This window comes from Myiozetetes cayanensis, unplaced genomic scaffold (genome assembly GCF_022539395.1).
Source record: "Myiozetetes cayanensis isolate MyiCay16 unplaced genomic scaffold, myiCay2020 scf5-8, whole genome shotgun sequence".
NCBI classification, from domain to species: domain Eukaryota; kingdom Metazoa; phylum Chordata; class Aves; order Passeriformes; family Tyrannidae; genus Myiozetetes; species Myiozetetes cayanensis.
In genome coordinates, this window is record NW_026087742.1 from 78,507,312 (window position 1) to 78,529,429 (window position 22,118).

The 22,118-nt window shown below is 41.6% G+C and overlaps 2 protein-coding genes across 6 annotated transcripts in view; one reads left to right on the plus strand and one right to left on the minus strand.

The window, feature by feature from the left end:
- Positions 1-5,238, minus strand: part of NALCN (sodium leak channel, non-selective) — a 237,961-nt gene extending 232,723 nt beyond the window's left edge. For 2 of the 5 annotated variants that reach the window (XM_050332053.1, XM_050332052.1), the window contains exons 1-2: positions 5,065-5,237; positions 4,356-4,450 (exon numbers count right to left, since the gene is read on the minus strand). The gene's annotated coding sequence lies outside the window, so the exon portion shown is untranslated. Of the gene's footprint in view, positions 1-3,570; positions 3,742-4,355; positions 4,451-5,064 lie in introns of all 5 variants that reach the window. The other 3 variants (XM_050332054.1, XM_050332057.1, XM_050332055.1) reach the window with 3 other exon arrangements.
- A 10,464-nt stretch (positions 5,239-15,702) lies between these two features.
- Positions 15,703-22,118, plus strand: part of ITGBL1 (integrin subunit beta like 1) — a 137,920-nt gene continuing 131,504 nt past the window's right edge. Inside the window, exons 1-2 of the mRNA XM_050332067.1 lie at positions 15,703-15,797; positions 17,071-17,282. Of these exons, the coding sequence (XP_050188024.1) occupies positions 15,703-15,797; positions 17,071-17,282 (307 nt within the window). The remainder of the gene's footprint in view (positions 15,798-17,070; positions 17,283-22,118) is intronic.

Here is a 22,118-nt window from a genome sequence, read left to right on the forward strand (position 1 = left end):
CATTCCACCACACTTCTTTTACATACAAAGTAGAGACTGAGGTACTCAATAGTGACTTGTACTAAAGAGGAGGTACACTCTCACATTCCACAGTCCCAGCTCCCCAAGTATCCCAAAGGAGGGACACATCCAAGCATGAAGCAGCTACTTCCCTGCACAAGTAACAAAATAGTTTTTGCATTCAGTAGAAACCAAGGCACAAGAGTGGTGAGCATCAACAAGGCTGGTTGTTGGCATGACTGGACACAACAGCTTTCCAAGCCTTACAATTACATTGTCAGAATAGTTGATAAAATACTAAAACTTAATGATGGTCATTGGATTATACATCTTGAACATCTTCATAAAGGACTTGGACACAGGACTGCTAAGCAAGTTTGCAGGTGACACAACTCCTGGAGGAGCTGTTGACTCCCTTTAAGGCAGAGACCTTGACAGATTAGAGGACTGGGCAATCACCAACTACATAAAGATCAACAAGGGAAAGTACTGGATTCTGCACCTGGAATGGGGCAACCCTGGATGTACTTACAGACTGGGGAATGAGGTGCTGGAAAGCAGTGCCACAGAGAGGGACCTGAGGGTCCCAGTCAAAGGCAAGTTGAATATGAGTCAGCAGTGGCCTGGCAGCCAGGAGGGCCAACTGTGGCCTGGGAGGCATCAGGCAAAGCACTGCCAGCCAGTCGAGGGAGGGGATTGTTCCGCTCTGCTCTGCACTGGTGTGGCCTCACCTTGAATATTGTGTGCAGTTTGGGGTACCACAATATTAGAAAGATGTTGTCATTAGAGGGCATCCAAAGGAGGGCAATGAAGATGGTGAAGGGCCTTGAAGGGAAGCCATATGAGGAGCAGCTGAGGGTCTGTGTAGCCTGGAGAAGAGAAGACTGAGGGGAATCTTCACTGCAGTTACAACTTCCTTGCGAGGGGAAGAGGAAGGGCAGGCACTGATCTTTTCTCTGAGGTGACCAGTGACAGGACCCAAGGGAATGGCCTGATGTTGTGTCAGGGGAAGTTTAGGCTGGATATTAGAAAAAGGTTTTTCACCCAAAGGGTGGTTGGGTGCTGGAAGAGGCTCCCCAGGGAAGTGGTCACAGCACCAAGCCTCACAAGAGTTCAGTAAGGCATTTGGACAATAATCTCTGGTACATGGTGTAACTCCTGGGGATGATCCTGTGCAGGCCAGGAGTTGGACTCGGTGATCCTTGTGGGTCCCTTCCAACTCAGCATATGCTGTCATTCTGTGAATGCACAGTAATTATATGTAGAGAATATACTGATGGTAATATATTTCCCTTATGGATATATAGCACAGTTTAACAGCTAGCTTACCACATAAGTTCACTTCAACTGTGGGCCATCTACCCACCACTTGCTGCCCTAGGATTGGTATCCTGCAATGTAGTCTATATAAATATCATTAAGAGCCTATAGATGACAAAGACATGCAGCAATTTCCTCAGCAAGAACCATGCTGGAAAAAATGGAGAGTGGTGTTCTGTAATTTGCTTTTGCACTCTACCCACCTCCTAGTAGAAACTTTGCAAAAGTAATGGGACCAGCAGTACCAGATCTTTGTTTGAGAGGATTCAGGGAGCAACCCATCCTCTCTCTAAAATACCCCACATTCAGTAACATGCAATGAATACCGCAGATCTGTTTTTCAGACTTTTAAAGAAAAAGGTGAGGGTATGCTTCCCAGAATGACATAGGTGTGGAAAGGAGCCTCTCTGTAAGCAGATGGCTGATGGCATGCCTGCTTAAGTGATTATTTTAAGGTTGCTGGGATTTTTTTGTATCAATAATTACATGTTAGTGTGCCTAGAACCTTGTATTCACATCTTTTCATAATTTAAATTGAAATACATTAAAAATTGAAGTAAACAGTGGTTATATTCTTTTGGATTTGTTACAGGTTTTGCTAAAATAATTATTAAAGCAATTGAAATATTCTAGATCATCTTCCCTTCCCAAATTTTTCCCTTTCTATTCTCTAAGGAATTGCCAGTGAAACAGTTATATATTATATATTTTAAATTTGAAGCCCTGAAAATTGAATTAGGACGTTTTTATCCTCTTATCTTTCCTTTAAAACAAAGTAATTGACATGTGATACACATCTTCCTTGCTACAGGGCAATTCCTAGAAGTCACAGCCATAATCTCTGATACCGTAGGTACTACATCTAAAGGCTTTATTTGGGGGTGGAGGGGAACCAAAGGAAAACTGAGTTCACAGAATCATAAGACAGATCAGGTTGGAGGGACTTCAGCTCTGCTCTTGTGAGATTCCACCTGGAGTATTGCATCCAGCTCCAGGGGCCCCAACACAGGAAAGACATTGACCTATTGTAACGAGTCCAGAGGAGGGTCACAAAGATGATCAGAAGGCTAGAGCACCTCTCCTATGAAGACAGGCTGAGAGTTGGAATTGTTCAGCCTAGGAAAGAGAAGACTCCATGGAAACCTTCTAGCAGCCTTCCAGTACCTAAGGTGGGGGGCCTACAAGAGAGCTGGAGAGGGACCTTTCACAAGGACATGTAGTCATAGGACACTTAAGGGGAATGACATTAAGCTGAAGGAAGGCAGGTATAGATTAGATATTAGGAAGAAATTCTTTACTGTGAGCATACTGAGACACTGGAACATGTTGCCCACAGAAGTTGCGGATGCCCTATCCCTGACAATGCTCAAGGCCTGGCTGTCTGGGGCAACTTGGTCTAGTGAATGGTTTCCTGCCCATGGCAGGGGGTGATGCAGCTAGATGATCTTTTAGGTGCCTTCCAACCCAAACCATTTTAAGATTCTATGACTTTAGGAGGTTTACAGTCCTATTATCTGCTCAAGCAGTATCAACTGTGATGAAAGACCAGGCTATTGCAGTTTACTCAGGTTATTAGTTAGTATGACTCAGGTTATAGTCCAGTCTTGGAAACCTCCAGCAAAGGAGACCATAAAATTTCTTTGAGCAACTTGTTCCACTGCTGGATTGTCCTCATCAGGGGAAGAGGCAGGGGGGTGGTTAAGAGAGAGAGACAGAAGATGAAAATATCACAGAAAATAAATAAAGGGAAAAAAAGATTACGTAGTAGAGCCAAGGCAATTTGCAACCATAGTCTAATAGTGGTATCTCTCAAAGCAAGACATTTACCAGTACTTAGCCAATACAGGAACCTTCAAATGAAATAAAAGATGCGATGAAGGTAATGAAAGGGAGAACAGAGAAAGACTGAAAGGGAAAAAAAACATGATTCAATCCGTAATGCTCATATTAGGCTGACTTTCCTCTTTATCTCCAAAACTTGCATGCTCAAAATCTACAGGAGATCTAAGTCATTTTCCAACCAGAAAAATATCCTCTTAGTAACACAGGAAAAATAATTTGTGAATGCAACACCTGTGTTTTATTCATAAGCACATCAAAAATCTTGTTTGTAACTGATTAAATTCCTAAATACCTAGGGAGGAGGGGAGGAAGCCCAAATCCCCAGAAGCCAATACCAGTTCTATCGCATCATGAGATACTCATGCCTTAAGAAGACATTCTTATCTGTGAAAGTCTAAGATTTGTCACCTCTTCTAGAGCTTGGTCCAGTAGCCCATTACTCCCAGCAATGCAGCACGATAGTATTCATCTCTTATCGTGAAGGTTTGAGATCCAAAACCTCCTTGACTCAATACACAGGTTTGGATGAATGCCACAAAGATTTACATAAGTGTTCATGGTACCAGCAATGACCAGGAGCTGGAAGGAAGTCAAATCAGAGTGAGTTATGTTTCCAGGTGGTATAGCTCAAATGGGAATGAACTGTGATGGACCAAATTTCAGATTAAAATAAAGCAGATGCACCAAACAAGAAGACCATGGGTCCACATAAAGCACAAATGACATGCTGATTGTTACAGTTTTAAAATTTCACTTTAAAACACAGTACCAAGCTCAAATGGTAAAATAAAAAATTCCCCAACTGTTCCTAAAAGTCTCAAAAGCATATGCATAAACTTGAAGAGAGCTAGAGTCTTCTATCAGCCAGTAAGTTTAACTCAAAGAAATGTGATTTCCCACCCCTCACTGAAGTTTAACTTTGTGATTCAGCATAGTTCTCAGAGGTCTCTTCCAACCCAGTTAATTCTGTGATTCTATGATTTTATGATAGTTCATTGTTAATATGTATAATTTCTCTGTTGGTCACTTAGAGGGCAGGTGGGATTGTGCAGCTGTGGAAGGAAATGAATAGAGACAGCGAAATTTAACAGGAAATTGACAATGCTTAAGACAAAGACAAAAGACTCAAATAGCATTTAGTTAATGTTTTCTCACTGTAAATATTTGCCTTAACGCAACAATGGTTAACCTACCAAATCATAGCTGACTTAAAAGGTACGTTTTTACGAAAAGGCCATCAGAAACCTTCATCCTTCCTAGAAATATGTCTCTGATGTTACCGGGAGTACTAAAATAAAAAGATGCCAACAACGAAAAAATATTAAGCACCTCTCTCTTCATTTGATGAACAAACCCCTGAAACTACAAATCAAAGAGATTTACTCCAGGCCTGGGTACATCGCCCTCTCCAACCACCCCAACCCCGCAGCCCCTGCGGACCAGCTGAACCCTCCCCTCAGGGAGAGAGCTCTCCACAGCCATCCCCGTCCCCATCCACAGCCACCCCATTAAATCAGTGCACCCCGAAGAGGCCTGTTCGCCTCTCGGCCCTGCCCTGCCTCAGTGACGAGTGCGCACTCCTGCATCCCACCGAGGGATGCTGAGGGGTCCGGAGCAGTCCCGGCAGGGAAGGCCGGCGGTGGCCGGCCCGGAGCGCCCCCTCCCACCGCGGGGGAAGGACAGCTGGGGCGGGCGATGCGGAGGGCGCCACCGCCCCTTCCCCCCGCCTCGCCGCGGAGCCGACCGGGCCTCTCGCCGCTCTCGTCCCCTCCCTGGGCACCGCCAGCGCTCTCGGCAGAGCCGGGGCGGCCGTCGGCCACGGAGGGGCCGGGGAAGGGGTGGGAAGGTGCGGGGGCCCCACCGCGCCCCGAGAGCGAGCCGCGCCCGCCGCCTCCGACCTACCGCCAGCATCTCCCTTCATGGCGCGGTCGGGAGGGGCCCCCGCGGGTGTGCGGGGTGTTACGGTGCTGTGCCAGCCCCGCACGCCGCCCTCCCGCGCTGGATCGCGGCGGCGGGGCCCGCCCGGCGGCGGCCGCGCTCAGTCTCTCGGCAACGACGGCGGGGGCGGGCGGGGACGGAGCAGGTGCGGGGGAGACGGTGCCGGCCGCGCTCGGGCGCGTTGGGACAAACACGCCCCCGCCTTGCTAAAGCCTCCTGCGGGGAAGAGACGGGGCTGAGCGGCTCCGGAGCAGCGGGCTGACCCCACGGCGGTCCCGTCACGCAAAACACCCCCACAGCTGCTTGGAACTGTGGTCGCTGCGCCCCGGAACGCGCAAGGGGCGACCTGCATGGGATGGAGCCCGCAGGGTGGTGCCCCGGGCTGAGCCCGCACAGCCCCTCTCCGAACAGCAGCGCGCTGCTGAGGCGTGCCTTTCTGCAGCAATTTTGTAGGGCTTTGGTTTGAGCTTTAGCTTTTTTTGTTTGTTGGTGGGTTTCGGTTTTTTGCTTGGTTTTGGTTTGGGGACGTTCTTTTTGTGTGTTTTGGGTTTTTGTTTGTTTGTTTGTTTGTTTGGGGGGCTGGGTTTGCTTATGTGCTTTTTTTGTTTGGTTTTGGGGTTTTTTGTTTGTTTTGTTTTTTTAGGATGCTCAAGTGCTAGGATAGTTTATTTATTTTGGCAAGAAACCCTATTTGTGTATCTTAAAGCTTTTTTAGTACTCGTGTGCTTCTTTGCCTGTTCTTCACTGGTAGCATCATCTGGGTGGTCTGGTTACTTTTCAAACTAGTGAAGAGCCAAGTAAAGGCTCACTCTTGACACGGTGAATCAAATTCATAAAGTAGCATCACTTGTTCCACTAGATGATCTTGGAGGTCTTTTCTGGCCTGAATAAATCTAGGAAAAAGATACCAAAAATAAATAAATAGATAAATATTTGTAAAATTGTTTCTGCACATGAATTTGACATGTTCCAATCTGTATTTTTATCTTCTTGGGGAAAAAAACAAAACACAACTACATTTCTGAAAATAATAATTTGTGTTTAAATGAAACCTGATGATGGGGAATAGTGTAAGCCCATAACCTTATGGAGTTTGTAAAGACATAGAATAGGATTTGAAAATAACCCAGAAAGCTGAAGGAAAGTATCTGGCACAAATTATATTATGTTCCTTTAAATTACATCTATTTGTCTATTTGATGCATGCAACAAAAACTAATAAGCCAGTTAGGGAGCTGGCCTCAGGATTACAGATGCAGTCCTGCCAGCACTACTTATGTGTATTACCAGCATTAGCAATTCCAGTAAATTTAAGCACCTAATTGTAGTGTGTGCAGAACTAGTGTATTTGATAGCTGCTAAAAAAACCCCCAACCAACCAATTTAAATGTGCTTACAAATAATACTGTTCACATTTTGTCTTTTTCCTCCTCAGTTATGTTTTATTGCTTGGGATAAGTTGCTAGGCAGTGTTATGCTGTTGGTGATATCATCTCATAAATGAAAACTGACAGTTGCAAACAGTGAAATGTTGCAGCTATATCTAAGCAAAAGAAATCAGCATGTGCCAGCAGATGTGACTTTGTATAACAGTTTTTCTATGGATATACTGGTTTCTGAAAAATAATTCTTGATAGAACAGTTTTCCAATTGGAAGGGACCTCATGAGGCCATCTGGTCTGACCGATCTGGTGACCGGAAACCAGGCTCAGCAATCAGATCACGCCAGCTTGCTCAGGGCTTTATCTGTTTGGGTCTTGAAAACATCTCAAGACAGAGACTGCACAATCTCCTTAGGAAACCTGTTCCAGTACTGGACTGTCCTCATGGTGAAGGATTTTTTCCTGACATGCTGTTGGGCCCTCTCTTTCTGCTGTCTCTCCTCCTCCTACAATGCACCCTGTAGAATAGCCCAGCTTTGTCCTCTTGACAGCTTCTTCGTAAACCCTGGTAGACAACTCTTAGATACCCCCTAAAGCCATCCCTTCTCCAGGCTGAAAAAGATCACCTCTTTCAGCTTCTCCTCATGGACCAAGTGCTCCAGCCCCAACCACCTTGATGGCCTGCCACTGAATTCAGATATCACCATCTTTCAGGTGTTGGAGGGGAGCTTAGAATTTGATACAGTATTTTAGGTACTGTTTAATGAGTCACCCCAAAAAAGGTATTAATTTCCTTACATGTGATTTGTATTATAGGATGCATATTTCCTTATATATTTCAAACTTTTAACTGGTGTCATATTTGGTATTATATTGTTACTACCTGCCCTTGCTGAGCCTCTATGAACTACAAGTGCTAATGGGGACCCACATTTCAGCAGAAGACTGGATTCTCTTGGACAGCCTGTCTGTGAGCATCACAGACAGATGATGCTAGTGCTGATGAAAGGCTTTAGCCCTTGATGCCTATGTGCAAGAGCAGAATAGCAGTCTCCCATTTATAGAATTGTGCAGAGAAGATCTGCTGTTTTCAAGAAAAAGCCTTGTCTTGCTCTGCTATTTCACCACAAATTACTTTCAGATCTGTCACATGAAAAGCAATGATGAACACTTTAGAACTTGGGTGGCATATAGCATGTATGTGAGGATAAAGTGGAAAACTTAGATATCTATAACATTTCTGATACAATTTTGCAAACACCCTATCAGTCTTTTGAAGTCCATAACAATGTTTAGTATTTAAGGCTGAAGTCTGGTTTTATTCTGATTTCGAAAATTCACATCAACCTAAAATTCAAACCATAAACATATAGATAAGGACCAAATTTTGGAGTTAATCTTATGATGTTACTTTAGGGTAACTTGAAATAGGTCAAAAGGAAAGATGTGTCTTAGTATAAGATTTGGCTCTCAGCTCTATAAATCAGTAACAGATAAAGGAACTTCTTTATTCAATCATCCAACTTTGAAACTTGTCATAGGAAAATGTCCATTTAAAAGGAAAATTTTGGAAAATTCCAGAAGATATCATGCTGATAATTCCAGGGGAAAATTCTCAGCCTTACCTGTCGCTTTAATTTCTGTAACATGATCTGCAAACACAGTAAGATTTTCCCAGATAAAAGATAACAAACCAAAATTTCGTGGACCTGTTAACTCAGTAAGTCCTGAAGAAAAATGCAGAATGTAAAGCATCTACATATTTTGCATGTTTCCTTGCAGAATCTAGAGAGCCCCCAAGCCCAGTTTGTTTTTCTGCAGTTAACTCAAGGAATTAAAAGGATGAAACTTAGAGTGAAGCACTTCTAGAGTGCACCAAAGAAGGAGGGTAATGGACATCCTTATCTTTCCCATTGTCAGTGAAGAAGACCAAGGATTAAGCAAGGAAATCACTAGTAGGTCCCCAGCATAAACTGGGGACCAACTGTTTGTTCTTACAAAATCTAGTTGCTACTCTCCCATTTGCTGACAGCTGTATAAATACACGTTTCCACAGACAAACACATATTTTAACTATCCTACTGTTATTGGAAGGAAGTAAAGCCACGTTAGAAATAGTGGAATTGTGGGGGTTTATTTCTGAATTTATTTGAGCTTTATTTGCTCTCTTGTCCTTACTTTCTGTAAGTATCTGTTAAGAAGTTAAAGAGTAATATAAACAAATTTTAAAAACATCCCAAGGAGTTGAGCTCATTGGAATTGCCATTGTTGAAATTTGATTTAGCATTTAGGAAAGAACGAAGTGCTTGATCAGATTTCTGATAGTTCATAATGAGTACAAGAATTCATGAAATATTCATTTTGAAATTATGCTTGAGCTTTTAAAAAAGGTCACAAAATATCATTTAGCAATTCAGAATTAAACTTCAGATCCAAAGAAGATTTAATCATTTAGGCAAAGGATACAAGTCAAAAACTGCTCAGTTCTTGTCTCTCTAGCCCCAGGGCATACAAAATCCTTAGTCCTCTTGATGGTGGTTACCGCAAAGTTGTCCCATAGTCAGAAGTCCTGCTCTGTGCATGCTGAGCAGCACCCTGGTATCACTAGAGCTTCACATAATTCAAATTATCTGAGCCTGACTTGTTTCCACCTGTCTGATCCTTGTGGCTCAGGCCAGCGGTGGTCTTGCTCAGAAGCATGTAACCATAACAGAAATGGCCACAGAGCAACTTGAGACTAATGACAATGGGACAGGATCAGTTACTGTTCCTGAGTAATTTTCATTGGGATGGCTTAGAAAATTGTAATTTTTGAGTGTCCATGATCTGTGTCAGCATTGATGAACCAGAATAAAGGACATGGAGTATGGTTTTTAAAATTTCAAACCTTAAGAAGAGTCCTAAATCTGCAACTAACTATGTATATATTTAGTTTGCTTTCAAAAAGTACTGAGTACTCAGAAGGAGCAGTAATAGTGTTCTCCCACACTTCCTTTTTCTTAATTTCTGTCTCTCCTTCATTTTTGGCTTGATAGCAAGCACTGCAAGACAGAGCTTTGAAACTATACAAGGTGGTTGCAGTTGCCTGGGGAATCTGGTGTGCATATGTTCAGCTCAGGCACTCAACCTGACTTACTGCAGTTTTGCTCTTAAGAATTCAGCAGTACCTATTTTTTAAGTTTACTAACCTTAAAAACAACTCTTCAGCCAAAACAATCAAAAATCACAAACATTAATTATCTTATTGTATTTTCTACTATTTTTTATTCTTCAAGATTCAAAGCATCAAGAAACGTTGTCCCTTAGAGAAAAAAGGCAGAACTTGACCACAGAGTAACAATTTATGTTGAAAAATGGCATACCTTTTATTTACCTTCTTGGGCTCTTCAACGATACTGTTAACTCAGCTTACCACAGACATTGATTCACTTTCAGAAATAAGTGCTAAACAGTTAAGAACACAGTAGGCTGCTCTTTAAAATGCACTGTTATTGCTGGCATTCTGAGCTTTCTTGCAAGCTTATGTTTAAAAACCTTCTGCTTCCTTTGAGGCCTCTGTAAAAGCAGGGTATTACTGCTGTTTAGGGGAGTTCACTAGAAAACATTGAACAAACAAAAGACTTACCAAGTATTTAAAGTTTCAACTGAGACATAAAAGAGTAAGCTAAGGTTTTACACTAGAGTATAACACAATAACATCTTGATTAATGTTGGCCTATGAACTGTTTGGGTAGCTTATATTCTCTACTATTCAGGCCAGCTACCTTCAGACCAGCTCAGCTTTAATCTTGTTCTAACCTTGATCCTATAACTCCAAAAGCTATTTGTATTCCCTGTGTGATACCATCAACTGTGCCTGATTCCATGTCATGTCAGCAAAATTATCACAAAGTTTTCAATTCTGTACAGCTCTGGCATACTCTATCTCCTGCTCCCTTCCAGGGATGCCATTGGCTATCACAGTGAAGACTCTCAACAGTTGCATGCATTTCTGAACTGTTTAATTTAGATTTTAGTTAACTCCATCAAGTATTTTGCTCCGTGGGTGTTAAAGTGGTTTGTCATAAATCTTTACAACCATCTCATTTAGTGATTGTATATTCCTGACAGAAGGATCTCTGGGCACTTCCAACTCTCTTTATTTCACATTTTATGGAGAACAATAACTTGTTTGATATATGCGATTTTCAACTTATGGTTAAGTTTAGAAAATTGTAATGTAACCCAATGCCTCTGCATTCTAATGCCTCAGTCTCCACTGATACTAACCAATGCTGCTAGTAAAATGGCTTCAATGGAAACCCAGGAAGAATAGTTGGCAGCCTTTGATGGTCTCCAGGGTTTTTTTTTAAATCTTAGACTGTTCGCTGGATCTGCATTTTGCTTTGTTTTGTAAAGAAAAAAAACAAAACAAAAAAACCTCCCTATGAATGGCATGGAATGTGGTTTGCAAACCTAATGGTGTTATTAAAGTGACAGCAAAATTAAACTGTTCTCTAAGAGGCTGTAATAAAGGAGTAAGCAGAGTCCATCTGCCTCCCCACACCAAATCAAATCTTGTTCAGTAGCACAGTGTCATAGTTCTGATTTTAGCAAGGAATTTTTTCCCTTCCCCCTGCCATGTGTACCCTGTGTATAGGCCTTCAGGTAGCTATCAGGTAAACAAAAGAATTGGCAGGTCCACTAATGGCCGAGAGATTAGTCTCCTAGGAAACGGGCAGATGGAGGAGCTAAGGTCTACTTTTTTCTCTTGTCTCTGGGGCAACGGGGGGAGGAGGAATTTTGGTGGGGTGGGGTGTGGCTGGAACGCAGGTCGGGAGGAGAGGCTGGTGTGCCGGTGGGCTCGGGACCTGCTGAGAGCTGCAGACGCTGCCTGGGTTTTTTTTCCTGTTGGAGGGGAGTTTGCTGCTACTCTCTGCTTAGCTGTTGCTGGCTGCAGGCCCTGCTTAAAGCGAACTCTTAACTAGCTGAATATCGTGAGTTTTCTTCCATTGGGAGAACTTTCTGTTTGATTGCTGTTTTTTTTCTTCCTTTCCCTTTTGCCCCTCTCACTCCCTCTCTCCTTTCCCAGTGTGGGAAGGGAAGGGAAGGGGAACCAAGGTGGTTTTATTTTTGTTGGTTTTTTTCTCCGACATACCCTGGAGGGTGTTGTTTTTTCCCCCATCCCACGTGGTGGCAACCAGGGATCCCACAGTGCCACCTGGTGACAGGCACTGGACATTACAAGTTCTGCACCTCCAGTGATCCAACAGCGCCGCCTGGTGGCTACTATAGGACACTACAAGTTCTGCATCTCCAGTGACCCAACAGCACCTCCTATTGACTGTGGTTGGAATTGCACCAAGGGCCGCAGAAATTGAACTCTTTACTCTTCCTTTTGCTGGTTTATCGGTTTGGTTTTGAAGGGGTTATTTGTGGGTATAGGAGTGTTGTTTGGTTGTTTTACTTTTTTTTTTTTTTTTTTGGTGTTTCTGTTAATGCACACATACTTTTAATAAAAGGCTGTTATTTTTTCTTTTCCATAATTTTGTTCTTTTCCTTCAATCAGAGCCTTTTAATTTTAGATTTATAATTGCTTAGAAAGGAAAGTTTGGGTCTTTTCTCCTAACTCACCCTCAGCAAAAGACCCCTGTCTCATTTAAACTGGGACACACAGTATGCCATCAGAGCCATAGAATTATGGAATATTTGAGGTTGGAAATGATCTCTGGAGATGGTCTAGTCCGCCCTGCCTGGTCAGAGTAGGATTGCCTAAAGTATGCTTCCCAGAACGCTGTCCAGATGGCTTTTGAATATCTTCAAGGGGAAAGATTACACAACATTGCTGGGAATTCCCTTCCACTGTTAGACAGACCTCTCTTACATTAAAAAAGCTTTTTCTGAGGTTTGTTTTCCTTATGTTTCAATATTATTTGCTTTACTACAAAAAACCAATTCTGGCAACATTAAAGTTCAGATATTGTTTGCCTTTAAAGAAAAAATTTCACTGCCTATGAATTACCAAGTCTACCCCAGGACTTGGTTTTCACACAGTTCAGAAGACTGTGAAACCACAAAAAAACCCTTCACCAGTTTGGATAGGAAATTACACTACTTCTTCCTCTTCTGGTAAATAAAATTGCAGGGAAAGACTTATCCCAATAGCTGGCCATACCAAATCCTACAAACTTGTAATAAGAACACTGATAGGGATACACTTAAACTGAAGTTCAAGTGTAGGCATGCTTAACAGCACTTATTTTCTTGATTCCACATCTTTATTTGAAGATATTTTGTGTCTGACAAGTATTATTTAAACCTATTGCCTACTTTTCAAAACGCTGTTTAGTATTAGCATTATGTTCCAGCTCTTCCCCCTCCTCAGTAATGTGTTGACTTTCTGTTTTCTACCTTTACTCTGCAGGTAATGATATTACCACTCGTAAAGTGTACATCTGCCAAGCACCTACAGGTCTGGACCCTTAGTCTGAAACTCCAATACATAGGAAAAGTAGCATTTTAGGCACGCTCTGCTTCATGTGTGTGTGTATGTTATCCAGTAGAGAAGAACGTTCCTGAAGATTATGTACAGGAGTGGCTGAAAGGAAGTGAGCAGTCCTCAAGGCAGCATATCAGGTTCTCATTTAGAAAGAGAAGGACTCCTTTTAAATGGAATTTACAGTCTGTTTGGAAGCCTCTTAGCTCCTGAATACATACACATCATGTATGTTTATATATATATATATATATGCATGCATGCCTACAAACATTCTAGGCTTAAATGATTAAATAATAAATCTCTACAAAGGTTAAAATCCATTAAGAGAGCACTGAGATATTGTATTAGAGACACATACACATGAAAGCAATTACTAAATTTAAACTCTGGATGCACATTTCAAATACTGTACCTTTGGACTGGTGTAAGTACAGCTTCTCCAAATTCAAAAGGTCCACAGCCAAAAGGTGTATATTCTTTTAAAACCTGACAGATGTAAATAAATATAAAATAAGGCTGCAATAAGGTCAACGTATCATGATGAATGTCTTCTCCTCATGCATTTGAAGGCATAGTTTGCAGGCTGCCTGAAGGTCTTGTGAATACCTATCAGCACCAATCTGCTCAGGGAAAAAGGAGGAAGATGAACAGATGGCAATACTTAAGTTTGTGGATTAAAGATAAATTTAGTGCCAAAAGGGAATTGCTATTGTTTAAAATGCAAACCTTTCTTTTTATTCTTCTCTAACTTCATACTTCGGGCAGTACAATTTCTGACAATCACATTGTTCTTAAAAGTGCTCCCTTTGTAATCTCTCTCTATGTATTTATTTACTGTAGCATTATAAATAAATTCAAAAAACTGTCACACAGGTAGAACACATACTGCTGCATTAAGCATGGACTTCAAAGACTGTCAGAAATAAAGGCCTGCCAACCTTTTCACTAGATCCATCAAAGTAAGTCAAATGCATGGTGTTAGCACAATTGTAAACATTTACAAGACTAAACCAAACAAATTACTCTTAATACAGGATTTTTACCATCTACATTGCTTGAGAAAATTCTGTAACATGTTTGTAATATGAAATATACTATAAAGGGCATCAAAACTGATAAAAACTTGTATATAGTATGCAACAGCTATATATGGGACTTTCAAATTTTTTTACATCCTAATTCTACTTGCTTATATTTTAGGGCAAAATTATGTGTCATATAGAGGGTAGTATACTAGACAGTGAAGTTTTGCACTTCAGAACTTCAAGATACCCTATTAAAATACAAGAGTCTTGTGTTTTAATAGTCCACTGGAATAATGTTTGGGTTTAACCTGAACATCTTCAGGGAATAAGAATGTATATTTACAAATATGCTAGAACAGATTTTGTCCAGTCTCTTTTGTGTTTCAATGAAAGTTTATATTTCAACGGAATGGGCACTTGACTGAAAACTGGATTTTACAGGCTCCAAAGTGTTGGGGTTGGACTTTAGGGGTTCTTTTAGCATCTATAAGACCAGCAGAGCAAAGCCAAATGCTTGATGCAATTTTTTTTGCAGGAAGATAACTAGCAGAACTAGTTATGTTAGCAGAAATGCTGGGAATTATACCCTTGCTTTCACTATGTAAACTGTAAGACACCTTTTAGGTGTTTTACACTTTTAGGAAAGGCAGCCTATGAGTCAAAGAATTTTAACAAAATATTAATTTTTTGAAAAACACATTATAATCTGTTTTATACCAGATATTTAATATGAAACTAAACCAAGAGTTGTCCATTTTGAGAAAGCTGCTGAGGGCTTTTATCTCCAATATAGGCTCCAGAAGCAGTGAAAGTTTCTTCTGTCAGCTGCCTGCTTTAAAAATGTGTATGTGTATTGGTAGAGTAGGAAACCCCTAACATATCGTCTTTTGCAGTCAAAGTGTGATTCTTTAAGAGCTTTCCATCCCAGCAATTTCCCAGGACAACCAGAGGGATCAAAAAGTGTTGCATAAAGAAATGCACATGGCCAAGTTTGATTGAGAAAGACTATCCCTCAATTTAGTTTTAAAGCACTTCCAAAATCTCCCACTGCTGTGATGAAGTATTGGACTGTGTGTTTTAACAAGGCATTAGGAAATGGCTAACTAATAGTAGTTTTAATGTGCAGTCACTCAGGCTGGTGTCGGCTGGCAGCCTGCAGTGTCATACAGTGCAATGACATGAGCAGGTGACTTCAGGGGAACGAGGGAAGGGAGGGACCTGGGGAGGCAGGCGGGGAGGTGCTCCAGCAGCCAGGCAGGGATGCTGCAGCTGGGGAGCGCTGGTCCTGTCTCTTCAGCGGTGCAAATTTCACCCACCACGTTACACAGATTATCCCGATCAGCCACGCATCAAAGGACGGGAGGATACACATACCTCAAATATTTACGGTGCCTGCACTTTGAGAATGAGACAGTTCGTTCACATCTGTGAACGGGCCACTTTTAAAACATCAAAATAAACCATCTGGCTCGCAACTGTTTCTAATTACTCCCCTGCCTAGACTGTAAACTTCGGGGTTTGGCACCGGCCTCCTTCCCAGAGTGCTGCCCAAATCCCGCTCTCAGGCAACTAATCAGAGCTACTGCAGCACGGGGGGAGCAGCGCTGTAGCTGGGCTTGTCCAGCTCGCAGCTCTCCGCGTGCCTGGCAGGTCTGTCCGGCTGTCTGTCCGCCCGTCTGCAGGAGTACTCGAGGTGCGGCATAGCACAGCCTGCACCATGTACGCACGGGGGCTGCTGGGGCTGGCGCTGCTGCTGCTGACCTCGGTGCCGGCCGGTCACCTCGCACCGCCGGCTGGCCCCCTGGCCCTGCGGTAAGTGTGGCTTTGAAGCCTCACGGGGGGTTGCGAATGATTTTGAGATGTCAGGAGTGTGGAAGATGGGGTTGCAGAGTGACCAGTGGAGAAGTTTGTTAGCTCTTCCTCTGCCTGCTTAAAAGTAACAGTGAGGGAAACACTCTTGAGTCCCTGGGAACCTCGATAGGCAGGTGCCTGTGAAAACTGCGGGAGTTATTTGCAATGATGTATTTGATGCCGAAGATGCAGACTTTGAAAGGAGCAAAGGGGGAGAGCTGGATAGTGATGCCTTTACACCCAAACTCTGAGTTCTGCTGTCTGAGTGGAGCAACCACCTAACCATAGAACCCTGCTTGTTCCTGCACTTTGGTGCAGTAGCACAGTGAGGCACACTGCCCTTCACTCTTCCCTTCTACCACAGCCAGCAAGCCCTGACTGCTAGAGCAAGCAGTTCCTTTGCTCTAGAACCTTGCAAAATCTACTATCTGAGAAGGGCAGATACTGCTCACTTATATCCCCAGTATTCACTAGCATTGTAAAGACCTATTTGTCTTGGGCAGTCCTTTGTTCTTTTTTCTTACAACACAGCTCCCGATGGGGTAAAGTGTGATTTTCCCTGTGTATGTCCTGAAAGTCCTGATTTCTTTATGCTCTGGTGCATGGTACAATTGCATAGCAGACCTGCAAATCTACTAGCATCTGGATTCTGCTGGCTTTACTAAAACCACAACCACAAACTACACTATTGCATGGAAAGTGGTGATTAATTCAGTTTCCTTTTCCTTTAAAGTATGGATCATATATGTCTGACAACCAAAAGGATTACTTTGTCAAGTATATTTTCTTGGAATCAGTCACAGGTTTGCTCTTTGATATCGTATATTCCTGTTATGCTACCTAGATGTTTGCATGTGTATGTCATTGCTAAACTTTTTGGAATAATTAAGATCAAAATGTTTCATGATAGATAATAAAATTCACATATCTGTGCATATATACCAGATACGCATGATGAGAAAGTAGATGATCCTGACACGGTTAACAAGGTAAGTAAAATCAAATATAAATATTCCTGCAGGTATCAGTGAAATTGCTGATGAAGAAAATTGAGGGTATATGGGCAAATAATATTTTTCAACCATAACTAAAGTGGTGGAATTCAGAACAATATTCTGGATATTGGCTGAAGCCAATGTCAGGAGGGTGCTTTCCCATGAGCCAAGCTCTCATCACCTCTGATCTGCAGCCCCTGGCTTTGACTCCAGCTTATTCTGTTTGTTGTTCCCCACAGGAGCAGTTTGGGTGGTCCCAGTTTGTGCCAGCTGTCCCGGACAGAGTCGGAGCTCAGGTGCCGTGTCCCAGGAGGGAAGCTGTGCAATGACAGAGGCAGATGTGAGTGTGGAGTCTGCATCTGCCAAGTGACTGAGTCTGGCAAATACTACGGTCCACTCTGTGAGTGCCACGACTGGGTCTGCGAGACCTATGATGGGAAGATCTGTGCTGGTAAGGAAGCCACTATGGTGACAGACACTTAGAAAATTAGGAATATATATTAAAACTAGAAATATGTTTGGAACACAGCACACTGATAGAGACATGGTTATGTACGGGTCCCTGACCTATGATTCTAAATGGAATTGTGGGCACATCCAGGGATTTTGCCAGTTTAAAGGATACAAGTCAAAAGCACTATCTCTGCCATAAAATGGGACTTTGCCCAGGGCAAGCTTCATCTGCAGCAGGGGCAAAAGCAGGAGCTGCTTTGGATTAGAGGCTCTGCAAACTGTGTTTTAAATCTCATATAGGAAGCAATATTGCTCGTAGGATATTACTTCATTTGAACTGCTTGCCTAATGATGGCATATGGTATCTATCCAGGCTTTAAACTATCTCCAAATAATCAATTTTATCATGTGATTATTGTTTTTTTCTTCTCCTGCTATGAGGAAGAAGGTTTGCTGAAAGAGATACCACACTGAAGGCATATAAATATGAAAATTCTGTTTTTCTCTAAGTAGTGATAATGCGTTCCAAGTAGAGACTTAAAACAATGTACTTGTATTGTGATTTCAGAGATTTCCCCACTGACACTGTCTTATTTAATAACATACATTTCTGGGACAGAATTTAGACCCTACCAGTTGTTGGAATATGTCGCTTGGTTTACATGTAAACATTATCACTCTTTCATCTTTCCAGCTGTCTTTAGTTTCTGGGTTATTCCAGTCAGATTTTCACTTCTTTTTTTTTTTTTTTTTTTTTTTTTAAGCAGCTTAGAATAGGATTTTAGAAAAAAAACAGGGATAAGAAATGCCATCACATTCCTAAGGGGATTCAGCCTGGAGCTTGATGAAAGGGGCCAGAAGGGTACTTCATTTCTAGTATCCCTGCTTTAACAGCTTTACCAGATTCACACAAACGTGTCATCTTTTCAGGCCAAAACCTGCAATTAGGTCAATGGGAATGTTACAGGGATTCTTCTGGTAAAAGGACAATACAAATGAATTCCAGCAGTCGGTTTGGCAAATTTTGTAGGAAAAAATAGCAACTTATTTTAGCAATAATTTAGCCAGGAAGTCCAATAATAACATGAAAAGATCAAGGATAGGATTATGAGAAAAAGGTTTACATTTGTCATCTATGACTTCAGAGTTCTGTGGAGAAAATGATTTATAGACTCTGAAGTTACCAATGTCAAGTCCAGCTACATAAGAAATATAGCACTTCATTGCTTTGCTGTCCCAAATGTGAATTTTCTGATTGGTGGTGTGATTTCAATGTGCTTGCTGTTGTTGCTGAGTTAATTGCACAAAACAAAATTGGAAGCTCCTTCAATTTTAATATTCTGCCATAAATTCCACCATCATGTTCCTGTTATTGTTATGAGCAGTGGCTTCAAATTTTGTCAGTGCTTTGGTGGTAAGGAGTGCTGACAGCATAAACAGAACCAAGAAATCTCTAGCAATATTTAACTTTTGGGTAACGCCTCACGTAGCAGTGTGATTGTTAAGTGATTGAACGTTTTCTAAAAACTAATTTTCTGTAGATGTCACCTTTTGTACCTGGACTATTGAAGCCATGTTACCACTGAGATGTCAAATACTTTAAATTCTCTCTTCTGAGGAAAAAAAAAAAAAAAATACAGTAAAAACTCCCGGGGAGGGAAACAACTGTGAAGGGTGCAGGGGTTTTACTTGCTTGGTTTGGTGTTTTTTTTGACAATGGTGCTGAATGTCCAGCTGACTTTGTTCCAGGCCAGGGCTGCCCAGCACTACAGGAGAGTGGCTGGGATACAGGGTCAGAATCCAGGTGGTGAAATATTTCCTTTCAGGCTGTGGTTGTTGCCCTCTTCATTTTTCACCCAGGTTTTTAGTCAATGAAGTTGTGTGTATATGGGAGGAAGGAATCATAGAAAAGAGGGTCAGAACTAGTATAAGTGGAATGAGACTGGACCTTATGTTATATGAATAACATTTTCTCCCATCCAACTATTCGGTGAACTGCATCCTCTGATATTTCTTAACGGTACATCACCACCCTGATTTCTCATGTACATACGTTTCCTTCTAAGCACAGTTTTTTACTCAGTAAACTGTGTTTCCTCTAAGTGAATAGCCAAAATGTCTTCATTAGTTGTATTCCTGTTTCCTGCTGTTCTTTTCATGATTTTATTTTGGTGTTTGTAGTCCCATTTCATTATGGATCTCTCCTGATAAATACAACATCAGTAACCATTGACTGGTACCACATGGAGAACTTCTGGACACTCTTTCAATATTCCTCTAGAGAGCCATGGTTAATGCTGTTTCAAACAGGCTACTTTTCAAGCTGCCAGAGTGATGCCTTTTTTAAATGACTGATGTCTAAGCACTGATGATGCTCATATTCAGAGGTGGACAGGCAGAGTTGTTTGAGTCATGAACACCAAAAATAGTAGTGTTTCCCTGACAGTCAGTTCAGACCCACTTCCCTTGCCTGTCCCAAGCTAAACAAAATCCTTAGTTGCTCAATATGCAGCTCATTATCAGATCCACTTTCTGGACCAGCTGTTGAACAATCCTATTCTGAAGAGGGAAGGCCTGAAGATAAAGAAGATGTCCATCTGATTGAATTGTTTTTTCTAATAACCTTGTTTAAGAAAATGGAAAGAGATTATGCCATGATAATGAAGAAGAGCAGGTGTAAGTGCCTCTGTCCTTTTACTCTGCCTTGAGACTTCTTTGCTGTATTTATCTTCCATTATGTTTCCAGGTGCTATAGGGGGAATTTCAATCAGATGTTTTTTCCTTTTAGCCCACTGAGACTGATAAAGCAACAGGTGATCTCTCATGGAGTCAGAAATATAGAAGAGAGAAACAAAGTACTGTGATCTGAGGCACTGAATCTCCTGTTCTTAGTGGTCTTTTTATGTGCCTGATGTATCTTAGGGTGTAGAGGAGAGTGAGTAGCTACTGTCATTCTTTTTGCAGTGTTGGTGACATCTTTATTTACCGTTTGTTGCCGATCCTCAAGGAGATGAACTAAAAGGAGGAAGACTAAATCAAACACTGAATCAAACCCCCAAAGGCTTTATGCTTCATTCAGCGCAGACAATATATTTGTTACTGTTTATTTGCAGATAGTAGTTGTGACCTCAGAGAGTAGCATACTGCCTCAGGCTTGCTTAGCATAAGTGGAGGCTGTGATGTGTGCCAGGGAAAGTGGAATACAGGACTAGTTCCTATCACATCACTGCTTGATACCTATTTCTCTGTAGTTTTTCAGCACAGAGGAAAATGTGATTTTTAAATTTTTTTTTTTTTAGTTGATCTCTTTTACTGTGTCTGTGATTAATGAACATAGAAAAACTAAAGCAAGCATAGAATTCCTTGGCCTGCTGAAGTGGGATCACTCTAGGTGTTCTTAGAGAATGGACCACAGGAACTGCCAAAGGGAATGTGACATTATGATTGCACTGTTCATAGCTGGTAAGATAAGGGACAGCTATGATTTGGTGACAACATAGACAACAACATATGAAGGTAGCTCCTCTTTGCTCAGAATTATATTCATTGTCTTTGTTTTTTCCATAGCTATTATGATTTTATAAACCATTTTTTTTTCCAAAATGAAATATATTTTACAACTACTAACTAATAGTGGCACAATGTGATTTACAATTGCCATAAGCAGTTGCTGGGGACCTTTCATTGCCACTGTTTAGGCCAGTGAAAGATTTTCCTTTTTCTGTCTCCAAAAGCTGTAGTTGCTGTGAGTGCTGTACCTATTTTGAGGCTAGTTCAGCCATGTAATGGCAGCGTTAGTCGTAAGTTTTCACAACCAGAAGTGTTATCATACATAATGTGAACAACAGAAAGATATCAGTGTCATTATGTCCTGCTCTTTAAGGTTTTAAACTATGCAGAGAAGACAAGTGAAAAATTGACAAGGAGTAGATGTAGAAATACAAGATAAACCCAAAATAAAATATTAATGTAATGCGTAGCTATGCATCCATGTGTTTATTGGATGTATGATCCTATGTATAAGATGGAGAGAGTTATGAATTTGGGAATGGAACTTGGAGAACATTTTGAGCTGAGGGCTGTTCTTTGCACAGAAGCTGAATAGTGTCTTTAGGCAGAGCTATTGCAGTTGAGTTGGAAAGGTTCTAACAACTGTGCTTTTGTATTCATACTGAAGGGAGGTCTGACATGCTGATTTTTCTTTGAGCAGAATTTCTTGCTAAAACTGTGAAGAAAAGCCAGTCTGTGACTTGCATTGATTGCCATTTGATCCAAAGTGAAATTCAAAGCCCTGGATTTTGAGAACAAGGGTAAGCCTCTTCACTGTCAGAGGCTATGTTTGCAAAGACTCAGCTGTGGCACATGTGGTCATTGGAGACCTCCTAAAAAGACCAGGTTAAAAATAGAGCAGGAGGCTACTGATGAAAATGGAGTTTGCAGTTCTGCTCTGACCTAGTTTGTTTTAGTCCGGATTTCAGAACTTGGCTTTTTGTGACATTTTTTCCTGGAGCAGGGGTGTGTAGGTGTGATAATAGCATCCATATTCATCTCAAAACAGGTCACTCGGGTTCTAGTAGAAGTGAAATCGTGATAGCATAGACCTCATTGCAGGTTCACTGCCTTGCTAAGTGCACGAGGTTCCAGCAGACATAAAAAGCACAAGCTAAAGTCCGTGTTATTCTCATCTTTGTGCTGTTGGTATCTCATCTAGGTAAAATCAAGCAGCCTTTGATATATTGACGATTACTGTAGTAGTTCCAAATGTAGCATGTATGTTCATAGTTATGGTGAGGGAGGCAGAAGGAAGCTCAGAAAGAAACACTGCAAGGGAAGG